The sequence below is a fragment of the Aotus nancymaae genome, unplaced genomic scaffold (assembly GCF_030222135.1).
Source record: "Aotus nancymaae isolate 86718 unplaced genomic scaffold, 86718_ANA_hifiasm-v0.15.2.pri h1tg000008l, whole genome shotgun sequence".
Taxonomy (NCBI): Eukaryota; Metazoa; Chordata; class Mammalia; order Primates; family Aotidae; genus Aotus; species Aotus nancymaae.
In genome coordinates, this window is record NW_026988419.1 from 32692117 (window position 1) to 32711161 (window position 19045).

General features: G+C 42.9%; 1 protein-coding gene across 1 annotated transcript; it reads right to left on the bottom strand.

Moving 5' to 3' along the window:
• Nucleotides 1-1836: 1836 nt before the first annotated feature.
• LOC135273652 (protein bicaudal D homolog 2-like) lies at nt 1837-14296 on the bottom strand. The gene is made up of 3 exons (XM_064373203.1): nt 13977-14296; nt 12643-12806; nt 1837-7036 (listed from the first exon to the last, which is right to left on the bottom strand). The coding sequence occupies exon 3, from the start codon at nt 3343-3345 to the stop codon at nt 2914-2916; it is 432 nt and encodes a 143-aa protein (XP_064229273.1). The 5' UTR covers nt 3346-7036; nt 12643-12806; nt 13977-14296; the 3' UTR covers nt 1837-2913.
• Between the last annotated feature and the right edge of the window lie 4749 nt (nt 14297-19045).

Below are 19045 nucleotides of genomic sequence, written 5' to 3' on the forward strand. Positions count from 1 at the left end.
CTCACTCATAGGCGGGTGTTGAACAATGAGAACACATGGACACAGGGAGGGGAGCACTATATACTGGGTTCTGTTGGGGGGAAATAGGGGAGGGACAGCAGGGGGTGGGGAGTTGGGGAGAGATAGCATGGGGAGAAATGCCAGATATAGGTGAAGGGGAGGAAGGCAGCAAATCACACTGCCACGTATGCACCTATGCAACAACAATCTTGCATGTTCCTCACATGTACCCCAAAATCTAAAATGCAATTAAAAAAAAAAAAAAGAAAATCCCATTACCTTCTGGTTCTCTGTCTATGCAATTTGCACCTGCCCGTATATACACATTTTAAAACTTTGTGAGACTGGTGTTAATTATTGTTCTGCCTCCTTTTTTACACTTAACAAATACAAGTATTTCTGTAAAAAGTCTGACAGATTGTACTCCCCAGAAATGTCCACAACAATATCTCCTACTTCACATGCTCTTTGGAACTAGTAACTGCTTCAAATAATGGACTATGGGAGACGTCATGCTAGGTCATAAAATGTCATGCAACTTCCATCTGGTCTTCACAGAACACCTGCTCTCTGGCAGCTCCCTCTTGGAGGGCTACCTTTTGGAATCCAGTCCTCAGCTATGAGAAACCTGTCACATAGAAAGACTACATGTAAGTAGCCTTTGGACAGCCCTGGTCTTCAAGTCATCCCAAGCCAGGGCTAATGACTGCAAGCCTCTGTCATGTGAGTTACTTCCCTTCCCAAGTGTTTGGATTTTCTCAGATTAGGGCCCAGGCATGTGGGACAGAGGCAATCAATCTCCACTGTGCTCTACCTGAATTACTGAACCACAGAATCTGTGAGCATACTAACATGGTTTTTTTTTATGCCGCTGAACTTTAGCATATAGCAACCTATAACTGAAATAAGTTTTTGGAATTGCTGAATTAAAAAATATGTTCATTTTAGACAGGTGCGGTGGCTCATGCCTATAATCCTAGCACTTTGAGGCCAAGGCAGGCAGAATGCCTGAGCTCGGGCGTTCAAGACCAGACTGGGCAACACAGTGAAACTCTATTAGCTGGGCATGGTGGCGGGTGCCTGTAGTTCCAGCTACTTAGGAGGCTGAGGCACAAGAATCACTTGAACCCGGAGGTGGAGGCTGCAGTGAGCCAAGATCGTGCCACTGGACTCCAGCCTGGGCAACAGAGCTAGACTCTGTCTCCAAAAAAAAAAAAAATTTTTCATTTACAATTCTGACTCAATGCCAATTGCTTCTCATCAGTCATTGATTAAAAAATAAATACGAAATCTGGGTGGGCATGGTGGCTTATATCTATAATCCCAGCACTTTGAGAGGCTGAGGCAGGCTGATCATCTAAGGTCAGGAATTTGAGACCAGCCTGGCCAACATGGCAAAACCACATCTGTAAAATACAAACAATTACTCAGGCATGGTGGCACACACCTGTAATCCCAGCTACTCAGGAGGCTGAAGCAGGGAAAATTGCTTGAACTGGGAGGCAGAGGTTGCAGTGGGCCGAGATCGTGCCATTGCACTCTAGCCTGGGCAACAGAGTGAGACTCCACCTCAAAAAAAAATAATAAATAAAAATAAAAAATAGTCTGAACTGACCTAAAACAAGAAATTGATTTTTTTTTTTTTTTTCTTTTTTTTGAGACGGAGTTTCGCTCTTGTTACCCAGGCTGGAGTGCGATGGCGCGATCTCGGCTCACCGCAACCTCCGCCTCCTGGGTTCAGGCAATTCTCCTGCCTCAGCCTTCTGAGTAGCTGGGATTACAGGCGCTTGCCACCATGCCCAGCTAATTTTTTTGTATTTTTAGTAGAGACGGGGTTTCACCGTGTTGACCAATATGGTCTCGATCTCTTGACCTCGTGATCCACCAGCCTCGGCCTCCCAAAGTGCTGGGATTATAGGCGTGAGCCACCGCGCCGGGCCAAGAAATTGAATTTGTAATACAAAAAGTTTGCACAAAGAAAAGCTCAGGCCTAGATGCCTTCTCTGGTGAATTCTCTGGTCAAAGCCCTCATCTCCGCAGGCTAGAGCGACATGCTACAGTGCACACAGCTCTGCCTCGTGCTGACACCAGACCAACACAGCGGGAGCTCGGGCAGGCAGCAACCAGCCCCTAAGCATAGACCATGGCATCTGAGACTGTCTCTGCATGAGGAATTAAGGAAGCAAATATAGTATCAAAATATCAAAAGTGCACAGGTTGATCAGAAAAAAATGAACATTGTAACAAAGAGCCCTACGGTGGGCATTTCTAGTTGGCGCTCGGCAGGCCTGGCAGCCAGGGAAGGATCTTTGGCCTGACCAGAGGCCTTTCCACGCAGCAGCTCACAACATGCTCAACATTAAAGCTTTTTTTTTTTTTAACTCTATCACCCAGGCTGAGTGCAGTGGCGTGATGATGGCTCACTGCAGTCTTGATTTGCAGGGCACAAGTGATCCTCCCACCTCAGCCTCCCAAGAAGCTGGGACCACAGGTGCATGCCATTATGGCCAGCTAATTTTTTTCTAGAGACACAGTCTCGGTCTTGCTATGTTGCCCAGGCTGTTCCCAACTCCTGAGCTCAAGCCATCCTCCTCCTCGGCCTCACAAAGTGTTGGGATTACAGGCATGAGTCATCATTCTGGCCAACATTAAAGCTTTTTTTTCCCCTCCCATTAAAAACTCAGAGAATAGGCCAGGCACAGTGGCTTATGCCTGTAATGTGGAACACTTGATGGCTACCCCAGTGCCCTTGGCCCTGTCACTGGCACAGATATGACTTAAGCTTGGGGTGGCCGACTTGGCCTTAGGGGCAGCTTTGGTGGGGTCATACCAGGTCTGTATGGTCCGGCTTGAGCAGCTCCAGCCACTGGGTCCGTGCCGGCTTCCGCGGGATGGCCATGCGCAGCAGCGAGTTCAGTGCCTTCTCACCCTCTGCGGCTGACAGCTGCTGCTGTATCTCATCTGGCTGTGATGTACTCGTTTCACCTGGTGGCAAACATGGCCATCCTCCTCAGGGGCGAACACCTGGAGCTCATTGCGCAGCTTCATCCTGGTCTGGGTAACCCTGGTCTTCTCATACTTGCCCTTTAGCTTGGCGAGGGCCACCTTAGCAGCCTGCTCGCTGACCTGCAGCACAGTGCGCGGCGTGGGGAGCTGCTCCCACTTGGTGCTCAGCGCGACTTCAACTTGAGGCTCTTCCATGAGAGCCTCCTTGAACTTGTCTGTGGTTGGGCCCAGCTCTTGCGAGGTGGTGCGCCTCCACGACCGCTCCGTTGTGTGGTTCACAGCTGCCTGTAGGTGCTTGATCTGGTGGCAGATGATGCGAATCAGGCGGCAGATATTCATGAGCTCCCAGGATGGGTCACCCAGGGGTTATGGCAGCAAGGAGCTACATGAGGGGCTGGTGTCCCTGGTCCCACTGTGTGCTTGGCCTGCCTCTGCAGCCAGCAGTCCTTTGGGTAGGAGGAGGGAGGAGTACCCCTCTGGGGCTGGTGCAGCTGGCCCAGCCCCAGCCCTCCGGTAGTTAGTCCCCCATGACAGAGCTGGGCCTCCAGTTGTTGCACAGGCGCACGTGATAGTAGAGGCTGGCCTTTGCTGTGCAGAAGTCTTTTAACTTGGCGTAATCCCATATTATCCATGTTTGCATCAGTTGCCTGTGCTTGTAGGGTATTGCTTGAGAAATTTTTGCCCAACCAATGTCCTGGAGAGTTTCCCCAGTGTTTTCTTGTAGTAGTTTCATAGTTTGAGTTCTTAGAGTTAAGTCTTTATTTTTTATTTTTTTTAGAGATGGGTTTCACCATGTTGGCCAGGCTGGTCTCGAACTCCTGACCTCAAGTGATCCTCTCACCTCGGCCTCCCAAAGTGCTGGGATTACAGGTGTGAGCCACCGCACCCGGCTTTTTTTTTTTTTGAGACAGAGTTTTGCTCTAGTGCCCAGGCTAGAATGCAATGGCTTGATCTCGGCTCACTGCAACCTTCGCCTCCCGGGTTCAAGTGATTCTCCTGCCCCAGCCTGCTAAGTAGCTGAGATTACAGGCATTCGTCACCACGCCCGACAAATTTTGTATTTTTAGTAGAGATGGGGTTTCACCATGTTGGTCAGGCTGGTCTCGAACTCCAGACCTAGGGGATCCTCCCACCTTGGCCTCCTAAAGCGCTGGGATTACAGGAGTGAGTCACCATGCCTGGCCCTAGATTTAGTTTTTAATCCATTTTGATTTGATTTTTGTATATGGCAAGAGACGGGGTCTAGTTTTATTCTTCTGCATACGAATATCCAGTTTTCCTCATTTACTGAAGAGACTGTACTTTCTCCATTGTATGTTCTTGGCACCTTTGTCAAAAATGAGTGTACTCTGGATGATATGGATTTATTTCTGGGTTCTTTATTCTGTTTTGTTGGTCTGTGTGCCTGTTTCTTTTCTTTCTTTTTTCTTTTTGTGAGACGGAGTTCTGCTCTTGTTGCCCAGGCTGGAGAGCAATGGCGAAATCTTGGCTCACCGCAACCTCCACCTCCCAGGTTCAAGTGATTCTCCTGGCTCAGCCTCCGAGTAGCTAGGACTACAGGTGCCTAATACCATGCTCAACTAATTTTTGTATTTTTAGTAGAGACAGGGTTTCTCCATGTTGGTCAGGTTGGTCTCAAACTCTCTACCTCAGGTGATCCGCCCACCTTGGCCTCCCAACATGCTGAGATTATAGGTGTGAACCACCATGCCTGGCATCTGTGCCTGTTTCTAAACCAGTACCATGCTGTTTCAGTTACCCGAGCTCTGTAGTATAATTCGTAGTATAATTTGAAGATTCCTCCTGTTTTTTCTTTCTCAGGATATCTTTGTCTATTCTGGGTCTATTATGGTTCCATATAAAGTTTAGGAGTATTTTATTTTAGGACTATTTTTAAATTTTTTTAATTTTAATTTTTTAACCACAACCTTGCTTTGAAGGACGATTTTTTTTCTATTTCTGTGAAGAATGTCTTTGGTATTTTGATAGGGATTACACTGAATTTGTAGATTGCTTTGGGTAATATGGACATTTTAACAATATTGATTCTTTCAATCCATGAACATGGAATATATTTCCATTTTTTGGTATCCTCTTTAATTTCTTTCATCAATATTTTATAGTTTTTATTGTAGCATTTTTTTGTTTGTTTGTTTTGAGATAGAGTTTTGCTGCAAGCTCTGCCTCCCTAGGTCAAGCCCATCCTCCGACCTCAGCTGAGACTACAGGTCAGGTCACCATGCCTGGCTAATTTTCGTACTTTTTGTAGAGATGGGGTACCATCTTTCCCAGGCTGGTCTCAAACTCTCGAGTTCAAACATCTGCCCACCTCAGCTCCCAAAGTGCTGGGATTACAAGCATGAGCCACTGTGCCTGATCTGTTGTAGATATCTTTGACTTCTTTGTTCATTCCTAGGTATTTGATTTTATTTGTAGATATTACAAATAGGATTCCACGACCAGCAGGATGCAGAAAATGCTTCCTAAGAATTTGTCAAATCCAAAGCATGGCTTTTTACACTACAGAAATAAACAAACATTTCTCATTGGCAAAATGTGTTGATTGCCATGGTTCCTATTTTGATTAGTAAAGCTGTGTTTGAGGCTGGGCATGGTGGCTCATGCATGTAATCCCAGCACTTTGGGAGGCTGAGGCAGTCAATCACCTGAGGTCAGGAGTTTGAGACCAGCCTGACCAACATGGAGAAACCCCGTGAAGATGTTGGGTCACATCTGAAGTCAGCATGTCTCAGCATCTCACCCAAGGCTCACGGCAGGTATTACCTGATTACCACTGCTGACTGTTCAGGGCCTAAGGGTTCTTTAGTCAGCAGGTGATAGATAATTCCTGCTACAACTGGGTTCTTCCTTTCAAGGCAATAGGTTTTTCAGGCCCAGGGGTCTAGTAATGTCATCCAGGGGCTAGGGTCTGGTATGAGGTCTTCATGGCTCTACCTGTGCCCTTACTGGCTGAGCTGGTCTCCAAGCTGCAAAACAAAGTCCTCTTTACTCTTCCCTCTCCTCTCCTCAAGTGGAAGGAAGGAGTCTTTTCTAAAGCTGTGAGCTGCACTACCTGGTATTAGGGGAGGGATGAAGCAAGCACTCTTTTGGCTTCCCTGGCTGTTATCCCACTGGGTTGCATGCCCTCCAAGTCTACTGGCCCTGAGGCCAGCATAGCACTAGACCTTGCCTAGGAGTTGCAGTCCTTGTAGCCAAATAGGCTTTCAAGTTTATTCCAGACCCCGGAGTACTTTAGCCACAAGTGGTGAGCCTTGTTGAAACTCAAGTTCTGACTGTTGGGATGGGCAATTCCCCTCTGGCTAGGGCTGTTCTATTTTTTGTTTTGTTTTGTTTTTTGAGACTGAGTTTTGCTCTTGTCACCCAGGCTGGAGTGCAATGGCACAATCTTGGCTCACTGCAACCTCCGCCTCCTGGGTTCAAGTGATTCTCCTGCCTCAGCCTCCGGAGCAGCTGGGACTAAGGGTGCCCGCCACCACACCCAGCTAATTTTTGTATTTTTAGTAGAGATGGGGTTTCACCATGTTAGCCAGGCTGGTCTCAAACTCCTGACCTCAGATGATCCACCTGCCTCAGCCTCCTAAAGTGATGGGATTATAGGTGTAGCCACCACACCCAGCTGGCTAAGGGTGTTCTAAATGCTCCCTCTATGGGTATTGGCTGAGTTTTGCCCAGTGTTGGCATCACTGAGTTCCAATGTAAAGTCCTACAAACTCTGCACCCTCTCTCCCCCAAGCTCACAGATTCTCTCTCCATACCCCGGGCCAGTGGCATGTGACCACTGCTGGGAGATGGGGGTGGGGTAGTGTCAGCAATTCAAGACTGTCCTTCCTCTCTCTTCAGTGCCTCTTCCAGCAATAATTTGAAGTTAAAACCAGATACTATAATCACTCACCTGATTTTTGGTTCTTAGGAAGGTGCTTTTTTGTGTAGATAGTTGTCAAATTTGGTGTTCCTGCAGGGAGGATGATCAGTGGAGCCTTCTACGTGGCCATATTGCTGTCTCCTTCCTCTGTTTAACACATTTTTGCAATTTGTTTTTTATACATTGTTCCTGTTCCATTATTGTCTTCTTTTATGTTAGATATTTTTAGGGTACCATTTTAGTTCTGTACTTTTTTGAATGATTTTCTTAGTGGTTCTGATAGTATTACCTTTAGCACCTTAATTTATGACAATCTAGTATATATGAAATAATGCTAGCCTAATCTCAATAGTATGCAAAAACTACTTCTCATATAGCTCTGCTCCGCCCCCCCACTTCTTTGTGCCATTGTTGTCACACAAATTACATCTTTACACATTATAAGCCCATCAAAACTGTTTTATAATTTAATTGGCTTATGAATTATCTTTTTTTGTTTTGTTTTTTTTTTTTGAGACGGAGTTTCGCTCTTGTTACCCAGGCTGGAGTGCAATGGCGCGATCTCGGCTCACCGCAACCTCCGCCTTCTGTGTTCAGGCAATTCTCCTGCCTCAGCCTCCTGAGTAGCTGGGATTACAGGCACGCGCCACCATGCCCAGCTAATTTTTTTTTTTTTTTTTTTTTTGGTATTTTTTTAGTAGAGACGGGGTTTCATCATTTTGACCAGGATGGTCTCGATCTCTTGACCTCGTGATCCACCCGCCTCGGCCTCCCAAAGTGCTGGGATTACAGGCGTGAGCCACCGCGCCTGGCCATGTATTATCTTTTTAATCAGATAAAAGAAATACAAACAAAGAATAATTCCTCATGTAAATTTGAGTTACTGTCTTTTGGATTTGAGTTGTGTCCTTTTGTTTCAATCTGAAAGACTCCCTTTTGTATTTGCTATAGTCTGAATGTGTTCACCCCAAGTTCATATGTTATAATCTTGACTCCTGGGGTGATGGTATTAAGAATTGGGACCTTTTGTGAATTGACTAAGTCGTGAAGGTTCCACCTTCATATGAGGGATTAGTGTCTTTATAAAAGAGGCCGAAAGGAGTGTGTTTGCTTGTTCTGCCATTTGAGGATACATAGAAGGTGACTTCCACGAGGAATAGGCCCTCACCAAACATCAAATCTGTTGGTGCTTTGATATTGGACTTTCCAGCCTCCAGAACTGTGAACAATAAATTTCTGTTGCTTATATATTTCTTGGTCTAAGGTATTTTGTTATAGCATCATGAATGCCTGAAGACAAAAGTTGGTACCAGAAGTGGGGTGTTTCTATAACAAATATCTTAAAATGTGGGCCAGGCATAGTGGCTCATGCCTGTAATCTCAGCACTTTGGGAGGCTGAGGCAAGTGGATTGCTTGAGGTCGGGAGTTCAAGACTAGCCTGACCAACATGGGGAAACCCCATCTCTATTAAAAACACAAAAATTAGCCAGGCTTGGTGGCGCGTGCCTGTGATCCCAGCTATTCAGAAGGCTGAGGCAGGAGAATCGCTTGAACCCGGGAGGTGGAGGTTGAAGTGAGTCACGATTGCCCCACTGCATTCCAGCCTGGGCAACAAAGTGAGACTCTATTTCAAAAACAAAACACAAATGCAAACAAACAAAAATGTGGAAATGGCTTTAGGACTGGGGTAATAGGTAGAGGTTCTAAGAGTTTGAAAGTGGATGCTACAAAAAGCCTACCTTGCTGTGAATGGAGTGCTAAGGACAATTCTAGTGAGGGCTCAGAAGAAAAGAAGTGCCATGAAAAAATCCTCAATCTTCCTAGAGATTACCTAAGTGGTACAAACATGGACAATAGAGGCTATTCTGATGAGGTATCATACAGAAATGAGGAACATGCTTTTGGAAACTGGAGGAAAGGCCATCCTTTTTATAAAGTGGCAAAGGGCTTGGCTGAATTGTGTTTATGTCCTAGTGTTTTGTGAAAGATAGAATTTTTTTTTCTTTTTTTTTGAGACAGAGTCTCACTCTGTCACCCAGACTGAAGTACATGGCATGCCCAGCTAATTTTTATTTTTTGTAGAGATGAGGTTTTACCATGTTGCTCAGGCTGGTCTAAAACTCCTGGGCTGAAGAGATCGTTAGCCTGTCTCAGCCTCTCAAAGTGCTGGGATTACAGGTGTATGCCATTGCCCCTGGCCCAGAAGACTGAACTTATAAGTAATTTTTTTTTTTAAGACGAAGTCTTGCTCTGTCACCCAGGCTGGAGTGCAGTGGCGCAATCTTGGCTCACTGTAACCTCCGCCTCCTGGGTTGCAGCGATTCTCCTGCCTCAGCCTCCCGAGTAGCTGGGACTACAGGCGTGCGCAACCACGCCTGGCTAATTTTTGTACTTTTTTAGTAGAGATGGAGTTTCACCATATTGGCCAGGTTGGTCTTGAACTCCTGACCTCATGATCTGCCCGCCTCAGCCTCCCAGTGTTGGGATTACAGGCATGAGCTACTGTGTCCAGCCTTATAACTAATTGAATAGGATATTTGGCAGACAAAATATGTAAGCAAAGTGTTGAGGGTACAGTATGGCTTCTCTTCACTGCTTACAGTAAAATGTGAGAAGAGAGAAATAAATTAAAGATAAATTTTTGGCTACTCTGTCCATAGGGTAGCCCTGCTCTGCAGAAGCAGTCACCAAAAAAAAAAAAAAAAAAAAAACACCAAAAAAAAAAAACAAACCCAAAAACATAGATTTTTTTAAAAAGTTATATAAATTCCCTTAAGAGACAGAATCTTGCTGTTACCCAGGCTAGAGTGCAGTGGCACAACCATAATTGACTGTAGCCTCAAACTCCTGGGATCAGACAATCTTCCAGCCTCATCCTCCTCCTGAGTAGCCAGGACTACAGGTGCATACCACCATGCCTGGCTATTTTTTAAAGAAATGTGGTCTTGCTATGTTGTCCAGGCTGGTCTTGAACTCCTGAACTCAAGCAATCTTCTTGCCTTAGCTTCTCAAGTACCCGGGATTACAGGAGTGCACCATGTGTCCTAAAGATGGAATTTGTAATCAAAAAGGAAGCCAGAAGTTAAAAGATTTGGGAAATTCTCAGCCTGGCCAAGTTGTAAAAATGAAAAAGTATGTTTAGGAGAGAACATCAAGGATACGGTCAAAGGTTTGAGTAGGAATGTCTTAATTATTTTCATGTTTGAAATACAGGTTTGCAGGATGTAGAATTCTTCTTTGGCATTCCATTTCTTTCAGCATTTTGAATACATCATCCTATTCATTGCTTTCTGGCCTCCATGGTTTCCTATGAGAAACCAGCTTTAAATAGTATTGAGGATCCCTTGTACATGAGTCACTTCTCTATAGCTGCTCTCATGATTTTCTCTTTGTATCTGCTCTTTGACTTTTTGATTATAATGATATAGGTGTGGACCTGTTTGAGTTTATCCTGCTTGAGTTTGCTTATCTTCTTAGGTGTCTAACATTAATGTTTTCTATCAAATTTGGGAAGTTTTAACTATTATTTATTTTAGTATTCTTTCTGCCCATTTCTCTCTCCTTCAAATGTGCATGTTTGTATGCTTAATGGTGTTCCACAGGTCTCTGAAACTCTTATCTTTCTTCATTCTTTTTATCTTTCCATTCATCAGACTGGATAATCTCAATTGATAAAGCTTCATATTCACTAATTCTTTCTTCTGCCAGCTTAAAATCTGATGTTGAGCCCCTCTAGTGAATTATTTATTACAGTTTTCAACCTGGAAATTTCTTATGGAGTCTCACTCTTGTCACCTAGGTGGGAGTGCAGTGGTGTCATCTCGGCTCACTGCAACCTCTGCCTCCTGGGTTTGATTCTCTTGCCTCAGTCTCCTGAGTAGCTGGGATTACAGGTGACTGCCACCACAACCGGCTATTTTTTGTATTTTTAGTAGAGATGAGGTTTCACCATGTTGTCCAGGCTGGTCTCAAACTCCTGATCTCAGGTGATCTGCCCGCCTCGGCCTCCCAAAGTGCTAGGATTACAGGCGTGAGCCACCACGCCTGGCCTCAACCTGGAAATTTCTATTTGGTTCTTTTCTGCAATTTCTATCTTTTCAATACTTATTCTATATTTAGTGAAACATTATTATCTTATTTTCTTTCAGTTCTTTTGACTGTTTTAGTTATTGGAACATATTTGGGATAGCTGATTAAAAATTTTGTCTGGCTGAGCATGGTGAAATTTTTTATCTATCAATTGGTCCTAAGGCTAAACAAAATAAGATTCTTTAAGGGCAATCAGAGAAGCTCTCTGGTCTAATGAGCATGTCTTGAGTTGAGAGTTTAGGTAGAGACCTGAGCTTACTTTCTTTCTGTAGGTGCTCTTGTGTACTAGGATGCAACCATTCCAAGTCTTTGTAGTCATCATTACTGCAATAATTGCCAAATGCAGCAGACACTTGATCCCCCAAAACACTTACTTCATTCATTAAGTGCTTCATTGATAATTTTTGATTAATTATGTGGTATTCCACACCATGAATTCCTAACATACTACTTCCAACTGGCAAAAAACTCAGCAGTGCATTCAAGTTCAAATCAAACCCTAAATGCCCTCTTTGAGAGTCTTTTTATAGGACCAGTCCTGGTACCAATTCTTCCCAATCAGAAGACAGGAGAAACCTAATTATAACAAAGAGATCTAATCAAAAGTATTTAAAACCACATACTGGATAACTGAAAAAGCAAAGAGGGGATACTAACATATTACAAAGGTAGTAACTGCAAGATGCAGCAACTATCTCTATGGCTGGTGGTAAAAAAGGGAAGGTGTTAGGATTATTCAAATTTTAAGCCCGGAAGAGAGTCCAAAGATGTGGAATTTAACTTAGGGAGGGGCCCTTTCTTGGCTGGTACGAGAGCCTTGAACTCAAAATGAACCTCACAGAGCTGGGAATAGACGTCTTTTTTGAGGCGGAGTCTCACTCTTGTTGCCCAGACACTGCAACCTCCGCCTCCCGGGTTCAAGCGATTCTCCTGCCTCAGCCTCCTGAGTAGCTGGGGTTACAGGTACCCACCACCAAGCCCACCTAACTTTTGTATTTTTAGTAGAGACGAGGTTTAGCCATCTTGGCCAGGATGGTCTCACATTCTAGTCTTCTTCTAGAATCCCCTGTAGGAAGTCTAACTGGAAACAAGATGGCATAAGAAATGCAGTCTGCAGAGTTCCAGCCTCAGCATCGCAGAGGACAAAAAGGTATGTTTGAAGCTGAGAGATCATAGCTTAATAAAAAATGGCTTGGCGGAGCATGGTGGCTCACATCTGTAATCCCAGCACTTTGGGAGACCAAGGCAGGCAGATCACCTGAGGTCAGGAGTTTGAGACCAGCCTGACCAACATGGAGAAACCCCATCTCTACTAAAAATACAAAATTAGCCAGGCGTGGTAGCACATGCCTGTAATCCCAATTACTCGGGAGGCTGAGGCAGGAGAATCACTTGAACCTGGGAGGCGGAGGTTGTGGTAAGCCAAGATCATGCTGTTGCACTCCAGCCTGGGCAACAAGAGCAAAACTCTGTCTTAAAAAAAAAAAATCGATGGTTTAATAATACTTGCTTTTATTCTCCCTATGATAATTGATATATTCAGGTTTTTTCCCTTCTTAAGTCTATTGTGGCTGTTTCTTTTGCTGTTTCCATATTTCTAAATGACCATTCAGGATTAAACCTGGCAATCAATAAAATAAACAAGATTTTTTTTTTTTATTACCTGAAAAAAGTCTTGGGATGTAGGTTGTCCAGGGATGGAATGTTGAACTTGAATGTCAGGAACGTAGGCTCTATTTTGTTGCACTGCAATTCTCGGCAAATGATTCTTCATCTTCATGAGTCAAGACTTCAGTTTGAACTCCAGCCATCATGTCTACTTCCCAGCTAGCAGGAAGAGGGAAGGGAAAAGACATCACCTCTCCCTTTAAGGGCACTAGAAGTAGCCTGTCCCAGTCTAGTGCTTAATCATATGGCCATGGAGGCTAGGAAATGTGTGCTTTTTTGGGGGAGTGGGGATGGAGTCTCGCTCTGTCACCCAGGCTCAAGTGCAATGGCACGATCTTGGCTCACTGCAACCTCCACCTCCTGGGTTCAAGGGATTCTCCTGTCTCAGCCTCTTGAGTAGCTGGGATTACAGGTGCCCGCCACCATGCCCGGCTAACTTTTGTAGTTTTAGTATAAGAGACAGGGTTTCGCTATATTGGCCAGGCTGGTCTAGAACTCCTGACCTTAAGTGATCTGCCCACCTGGGCCTCCCAAAGTGCTGAGATAACAGGCATGGGCCACCATGCCTGGCGTTTTTTAAAGAGACAAGGTCTTGCTCTGTCACTCAGGCTAGAGTTCAGTAGTGCGATCATAGCTCACTGCAGTCTCAAACTCCTGGGCTAAGCAATCCTCCCACCTCAGCCTCCCAAATAGCTCATTTGGCTTTGTTTTTTTGGGTTTTTTAGAGATAGTGGGTCTCTGTTGCCCAAGTTGGTCCTGAACTCCTGGTTTCAGGCAATTCTCGCCTTGGCCTCCCAGAGCGCTGGGGTTATACGTGTGAGACACTGTACCTGCCTTTATTTTTATTCTTAATATGGTGCTTTTTAACTTTTATCTGTTTGGTATCCCCTCACTTTTTTCCAATTTTTGCAGATCATGAAACTTGTTTTCTGCTGAATTTGTGCAGGGGCACTCACCTGACAGCATAAAGGGAAGGAATGACCTAAGACATTCAATAAACTTGTTTTCAGCTTCACTCTACTCACACCCACTCTTAGAAGAGACTAGTATCCCTGACTCTCAAGACCTTGCTGAGTTCTGCAGTCTCAATCAACTTTCTGGGTTGTTGTTAGCAACCTGCTGCATCACAGGGGCTTGGCAGAACAGAGAAAGCTAAAACCAAGCTGGTTGTTGGTTATATCTGCTTTCCTTCTTCCAATAGTTGGGTATTTTCATCTACCATTAACTCTTCTCTTGTTCTTAGAAGTTCATAACATTTATACTGTTATTACAAAGGATTTTGTGAGATTGAATACTTGACCAGTCACACAAAGCATGATTATCACTCACTACTGGGCCATGAGGATTTCAGCTCCCATCTTGCTTCTCCGTTTTCATAGTTGCTAAAGCAGGCATCATAATGATGGCAGCTGGGACTTAAATTACCTTCCACTGATTTCTACCAAACAAACAAAAAAGAAACCTGTATTTAGGAGTTGGCACAGTGCCCAGAGCTCTTTGCTCTTCCATGAACCCATCCTTGGTGAACAAAAAAATAGTCATCATTCACTAAGTGAGCATGTGCCAGGTGCTGTGTTAAGCACCTTTAAGTAGGACTTCTCAACTGCCCCAGGAGGTAGTTGAGGCTGTCATTTTTATTTTATCACTGAGTAAAATGACACCATTTTTTTTCCCCAGAGATGGAGCCTTGCTGTGTTGCTCAGGCTGGAGAACAGTGGCTATTCTCAAACATAATCATAGCTCACTATATCCTCAAACTCCTGGACTCAAGCAATCCTTCTACCTCAGCCTCCCCAGTAGCTAAGATTACAGGTGTATGCCACTCTCCCCAGCAATGATATCATTTAATTAAAATTGGATTGCAGTTCTCATTTTACAAGTACAGGAAACAAGATTCAGAGGCTAAATTATTTGCCCAAATAGATGGAGACAGATCTTTCTCCATTAGACTGTACTTTCCAGGTAGGCATTTACTGTTTTGTTCAGTTATTAGGGGCTTGCAAACCATATTTTATCCGCAAGTACAATTTATCTTTCATGGTATACCAATAATTTACAGATTATATCCTTGAGACTGGACTCTCCAATTTGCCAGTCTCTATCACATCCATTTGTTTTGCCTTCAGCCCACTCTTCATTTCCTATCTCCTCCTGTGGGCTTGAATCTTGGGGCCCAGTGTTGTTCATTACCAAAGTCTTAAAGCTCAGCAGAGGGTCTGATAGTATGTATTACATTCACATTTGCTGAATGCCTGCTTCTCATCCTGTCTTGGTCACATCCGTCATAGCAATACTAATCACGGGACAGAAATAGCTTGGATCTAATCTTGTCTAAGAAAAGTTGCTTCCTAATAAAAACACTTAACACATAACAGCTTTAATTCTACAAATGTTCTTCCTACCTGCCTTTTTAATATAGTATTAAGCATGACACCTGCAGTCCTAGCTACTGAGGTGCGAGGATTGCTTGAGCCCAGGAATTTGAGGCTGCACTGAGATGTGATCATGCCAGCCTGGGTGACAGGGCAAGACCATCTCAGAAAACAAAACACAAATGGTATGAAATTGATGGGTTTTATAATCTCGTTATTCCCTGGATATGAATCCAGTTAGTAATCAGCTTGTTCATTTCAATTACCTGGGAGTTTGCATGTGACAAGCTCTGCCAACTACAGAGCACATAGTGATGAAGAGGAAAAGGCAGATGAGGCTGAATAGTTCATGAAAGACCTAAGCAAAGACAAAGCTTTTAAACTGGTAAACTACATCCAAAGACCACTTTTGCTGTTAAAAGATGAGATGCACAAAAATGGATGCAAAGATCACTTAGTAACTAGGTGAAATGCTGGTGGCCTGAATTGTGGTGGCATTCTAGATTATTTTGGAGTTAAAGTGGACAGGATTTGAAGCATTCTGTAGATAGCACTCATGTCTTTTGAATTCAACACTGGCATTTTTGGGAACACGTACAAACAATTTTAAGTACATGTGAGCCATACAAATGCAAAAATGAGTCTGAGAAAAAATTGGAAGCACAGGTCTTTCTTTACATCATATTTAAAACACTGAGGCAAAATGGGAAAGGTCAAGGACTGAGGCCTTAGTGTACAACCAACTGAATAGTCATTGCTTTTCTCTACATTAACAAGGAGTCTCATGAAATTTTATTCAATTTCAAGGGTACAGACATGAAGCAAGTTTCACAGTTAAACACAGAAATAATGCAGCAATAGAATTACTGGCCTGGATGGCTGTACTTGAGGTTGTTCAGAGTGCCAAGAGCTATCTGGGTTACCTGCTATCCAGTTTTCTCCATTCTTCAACTGTGTGCTGTGCTGGGTGCCATTACTCCTAACTAGAATGGAAATGAGGTGTATTTACAGAGAAAATACTTTGTTCTTCAAATGCCAGAGACTGTAGATTATCTTTTTGAGTCATAGAGGCTTCAGTCTATAAACGAAATCACTTATTTCCAACAGGTTTACCTCTAAGTTAACTCTTAAGCACAGCCTTCAGGATTTCAGCTTAAAAAACTTTATTTTTATCCTTTTAAGTATATTAGTATGATCTTAGCTTGTTTTGCTTAGGTATTTTTAAATGGTTATACTGACTGAAAATTCTCTACAACAGAACAGCTCAATTATATCTGATTAACGTTGCAGCACCCCAAATGCACTACACAACCACTAAAATTCTAATCATATCCCAGTTTAACAAGTTAACAGTCCTTCTGGATAAAGACTACAAAACAAGGGATTCTGCAGATTTTAACCACTGTCCCCTCCAGGGCACAATAACCACAAGCAGTTACGCCTTTAATTGAGGCTCTGATTCAGGGTTACTAAAATGACAGTGATTAAGCACATATAAAATACCTTCACCCCATCCACTCATTTAGAACTAAAACTATACTCCTAGCATAAAGATAAAAGGGCAATAAATATACTGGAAAATAAAAATAATTAGATTCGATATGACTCTTAATTGCCTATAGTTAAGTTGGGAGAAAAAAGTGAAGAGAAAGGAGTCAGGAAGCTTTCTGATCCTCAGTTTCATATAATTATGCCTAAGATTGTTCAGGTACTAATCCACTTAAAGTTCTTGGACAAAAGCCACTTATAAACTCATTACTTAAAGACAGAAGTACTTTACCACATCATCCAGATTCCACTTAAATTAAGCCCACTGAAAACCTTTTTACTCTTAATATTTTAACCTTGAGGCCTTAGTAGGCTAGGGAATAGAAAAACTTCATATTGATACTAGAGCACTAATACTGAACATGAAAAATCATAGCAAGGCAATTTACCAGAATTTGCAAATACCTATTAACCTACTTTATATGGCACCCATAGACAGAATCTGAAGAATATTTTTACAAAAGTAGTTTGGTAGTTTAACAGTGGACACTAAAACTTTGGCATCTATGTTACATTTAAAGCCAACCAGTAGTTAGTTCCTGCAAGCAGCCTGCTTGAGTATGAGAGCAGAGGTTTATCAGTAAAATTTCAGTACCGTTGATCAGTGTTATGCCTACAACTTGCATTCAGTCATCTGGAGGATTTTCATTGATTTCTATAGAAGAAACCCAAATGATTCTACTTAGTGATACATTTACGATCAAGAATCCGTTAAGACCTCGAAAGACAGCGGGAAATGCTTTGCCTGTTGTGTGTGGTGGGGTAAGATACAAAGCTCAACTGGTGAAAGACTGGCTGAAAATGAATTTTATCTATTTTCTATTGACCCTGACAGAAAAAAATACTGCTTCACAGTATAAACATAAAGACAATGCAAACATCTATCACTAGGTCTTCTTCCCTTTAAAAAAAGATTAGAAGGCCGGGTGCGGTGGCTCACGCCTATAATCCCAGCACTTTGGGAGGCCCAGGCGGGTGGATCACGAGGTCAAGAGATCGAGACCATCCTGGTCAACAAGGTGAAACCCCGTCTCTACTAAAAAATACAAAAAATTAGCTGGGCATGGTGGCGCAGGCCTGTAGTCCCAGCTACTCGGGAGGCTGAGGCAGGAGAACTGCTTGAACCCAGGAGGCGGAGGTTGTGGTGAGCCGAGATCGCACCATTGCACTCCAGCCTGGGTAACAAGAGCGAAACTCCGTCTCAAAAAAAAAAAAAAAAAAAAAAGATTAGAGTGTGCATTCTCAATGGGGGTGAATCACTAAGAAGGATCCTCCTCAAAAAAAAAGTAGCTGGACGTGGCGGCTCACACAGCCTGACCAACATGGTGAAATCCCGTCTCTACTAAAAATACAAAAGTTAGATGGGCGTGGTGGCGCATACCTGTAATCCCAGCTACTCAGGAGGCTGAGGCAAGAGAATCGCTTGAACTTGGGTTGGGGAGGTGGAGGTTGCAGTGAGCCTAGATAGGGCCACTGCATTCCAGCCTGTGTGACAGAGCAAGACTCAGTCTCAAAAAAAAAAAAAAATTTACTCTTTTCATGTATAAAGCAGATACAGTATATATACAGCATATCTATGATATTAAAATTTATGGGGGACTATATTAAAAAAAGTCTAAAAAGGCTGGGGGTATAATGGGAAAAAAACTTTTGAAAAACTGAATTAGAAGTCCAACCTCTTGCATTACAAGTCCAACTTCACATGCATTTCCCCTAAATCATTATGCTATTTCAAAATATCCTGTAGTATTTTTGGTATATGGAGTTCTCTTTTTTAAAATAATAAACATTGATGTGCAGAATGAAGTAATAAACATCTATAACTCCCAGAGTAAGAATAGTTTCCAAGAGGAGACATCATTCGAAACTGACACTATTATGCTTCTCTGGCAGTAATAAAAAAATAAAAAATGAAAAGAAACTGACACTGTTAGAAAAATCAATATTTATCCAATCATAATTAAATTAAAAGTACAATTTAACATCTATATTAAGAATCACACATTTGAGGCCATAGGCTGGCAGTGGCACCTGAATTCTAAAATTACCACTTAAGATTCAGAATGGAATCTTTTTATATGGAATGAAATCTGCAGTCTTTTTACAAAGCATTCCCTTTCTTTATACCGTCACAAGTAATATCCATTTACTATAGTGTTGTACTAAGTAAACACTACTGTGTTATTATGAAGAAACAAACTACGATCAAAGATCATAATGTAGTTCTGGAAGATGACACACTTTTTCACTACACACAGTATAAAACGGCACACTTTGTATGGCAGAAACATGCAATGAATTGGTTGTAGAAATATTAATTTAGTTTTGGCTACAACAGAATTCTGTGTAGGTGGTTTACAGTTTGGGAGTATAACTACTACTTACTGTTTTAAAGACATCTGAACATACAACATACAATACTACTAGGTATTAACATGGAATTTACAAAAAAAAAAAAAAAGACTGATGTATAAAGCC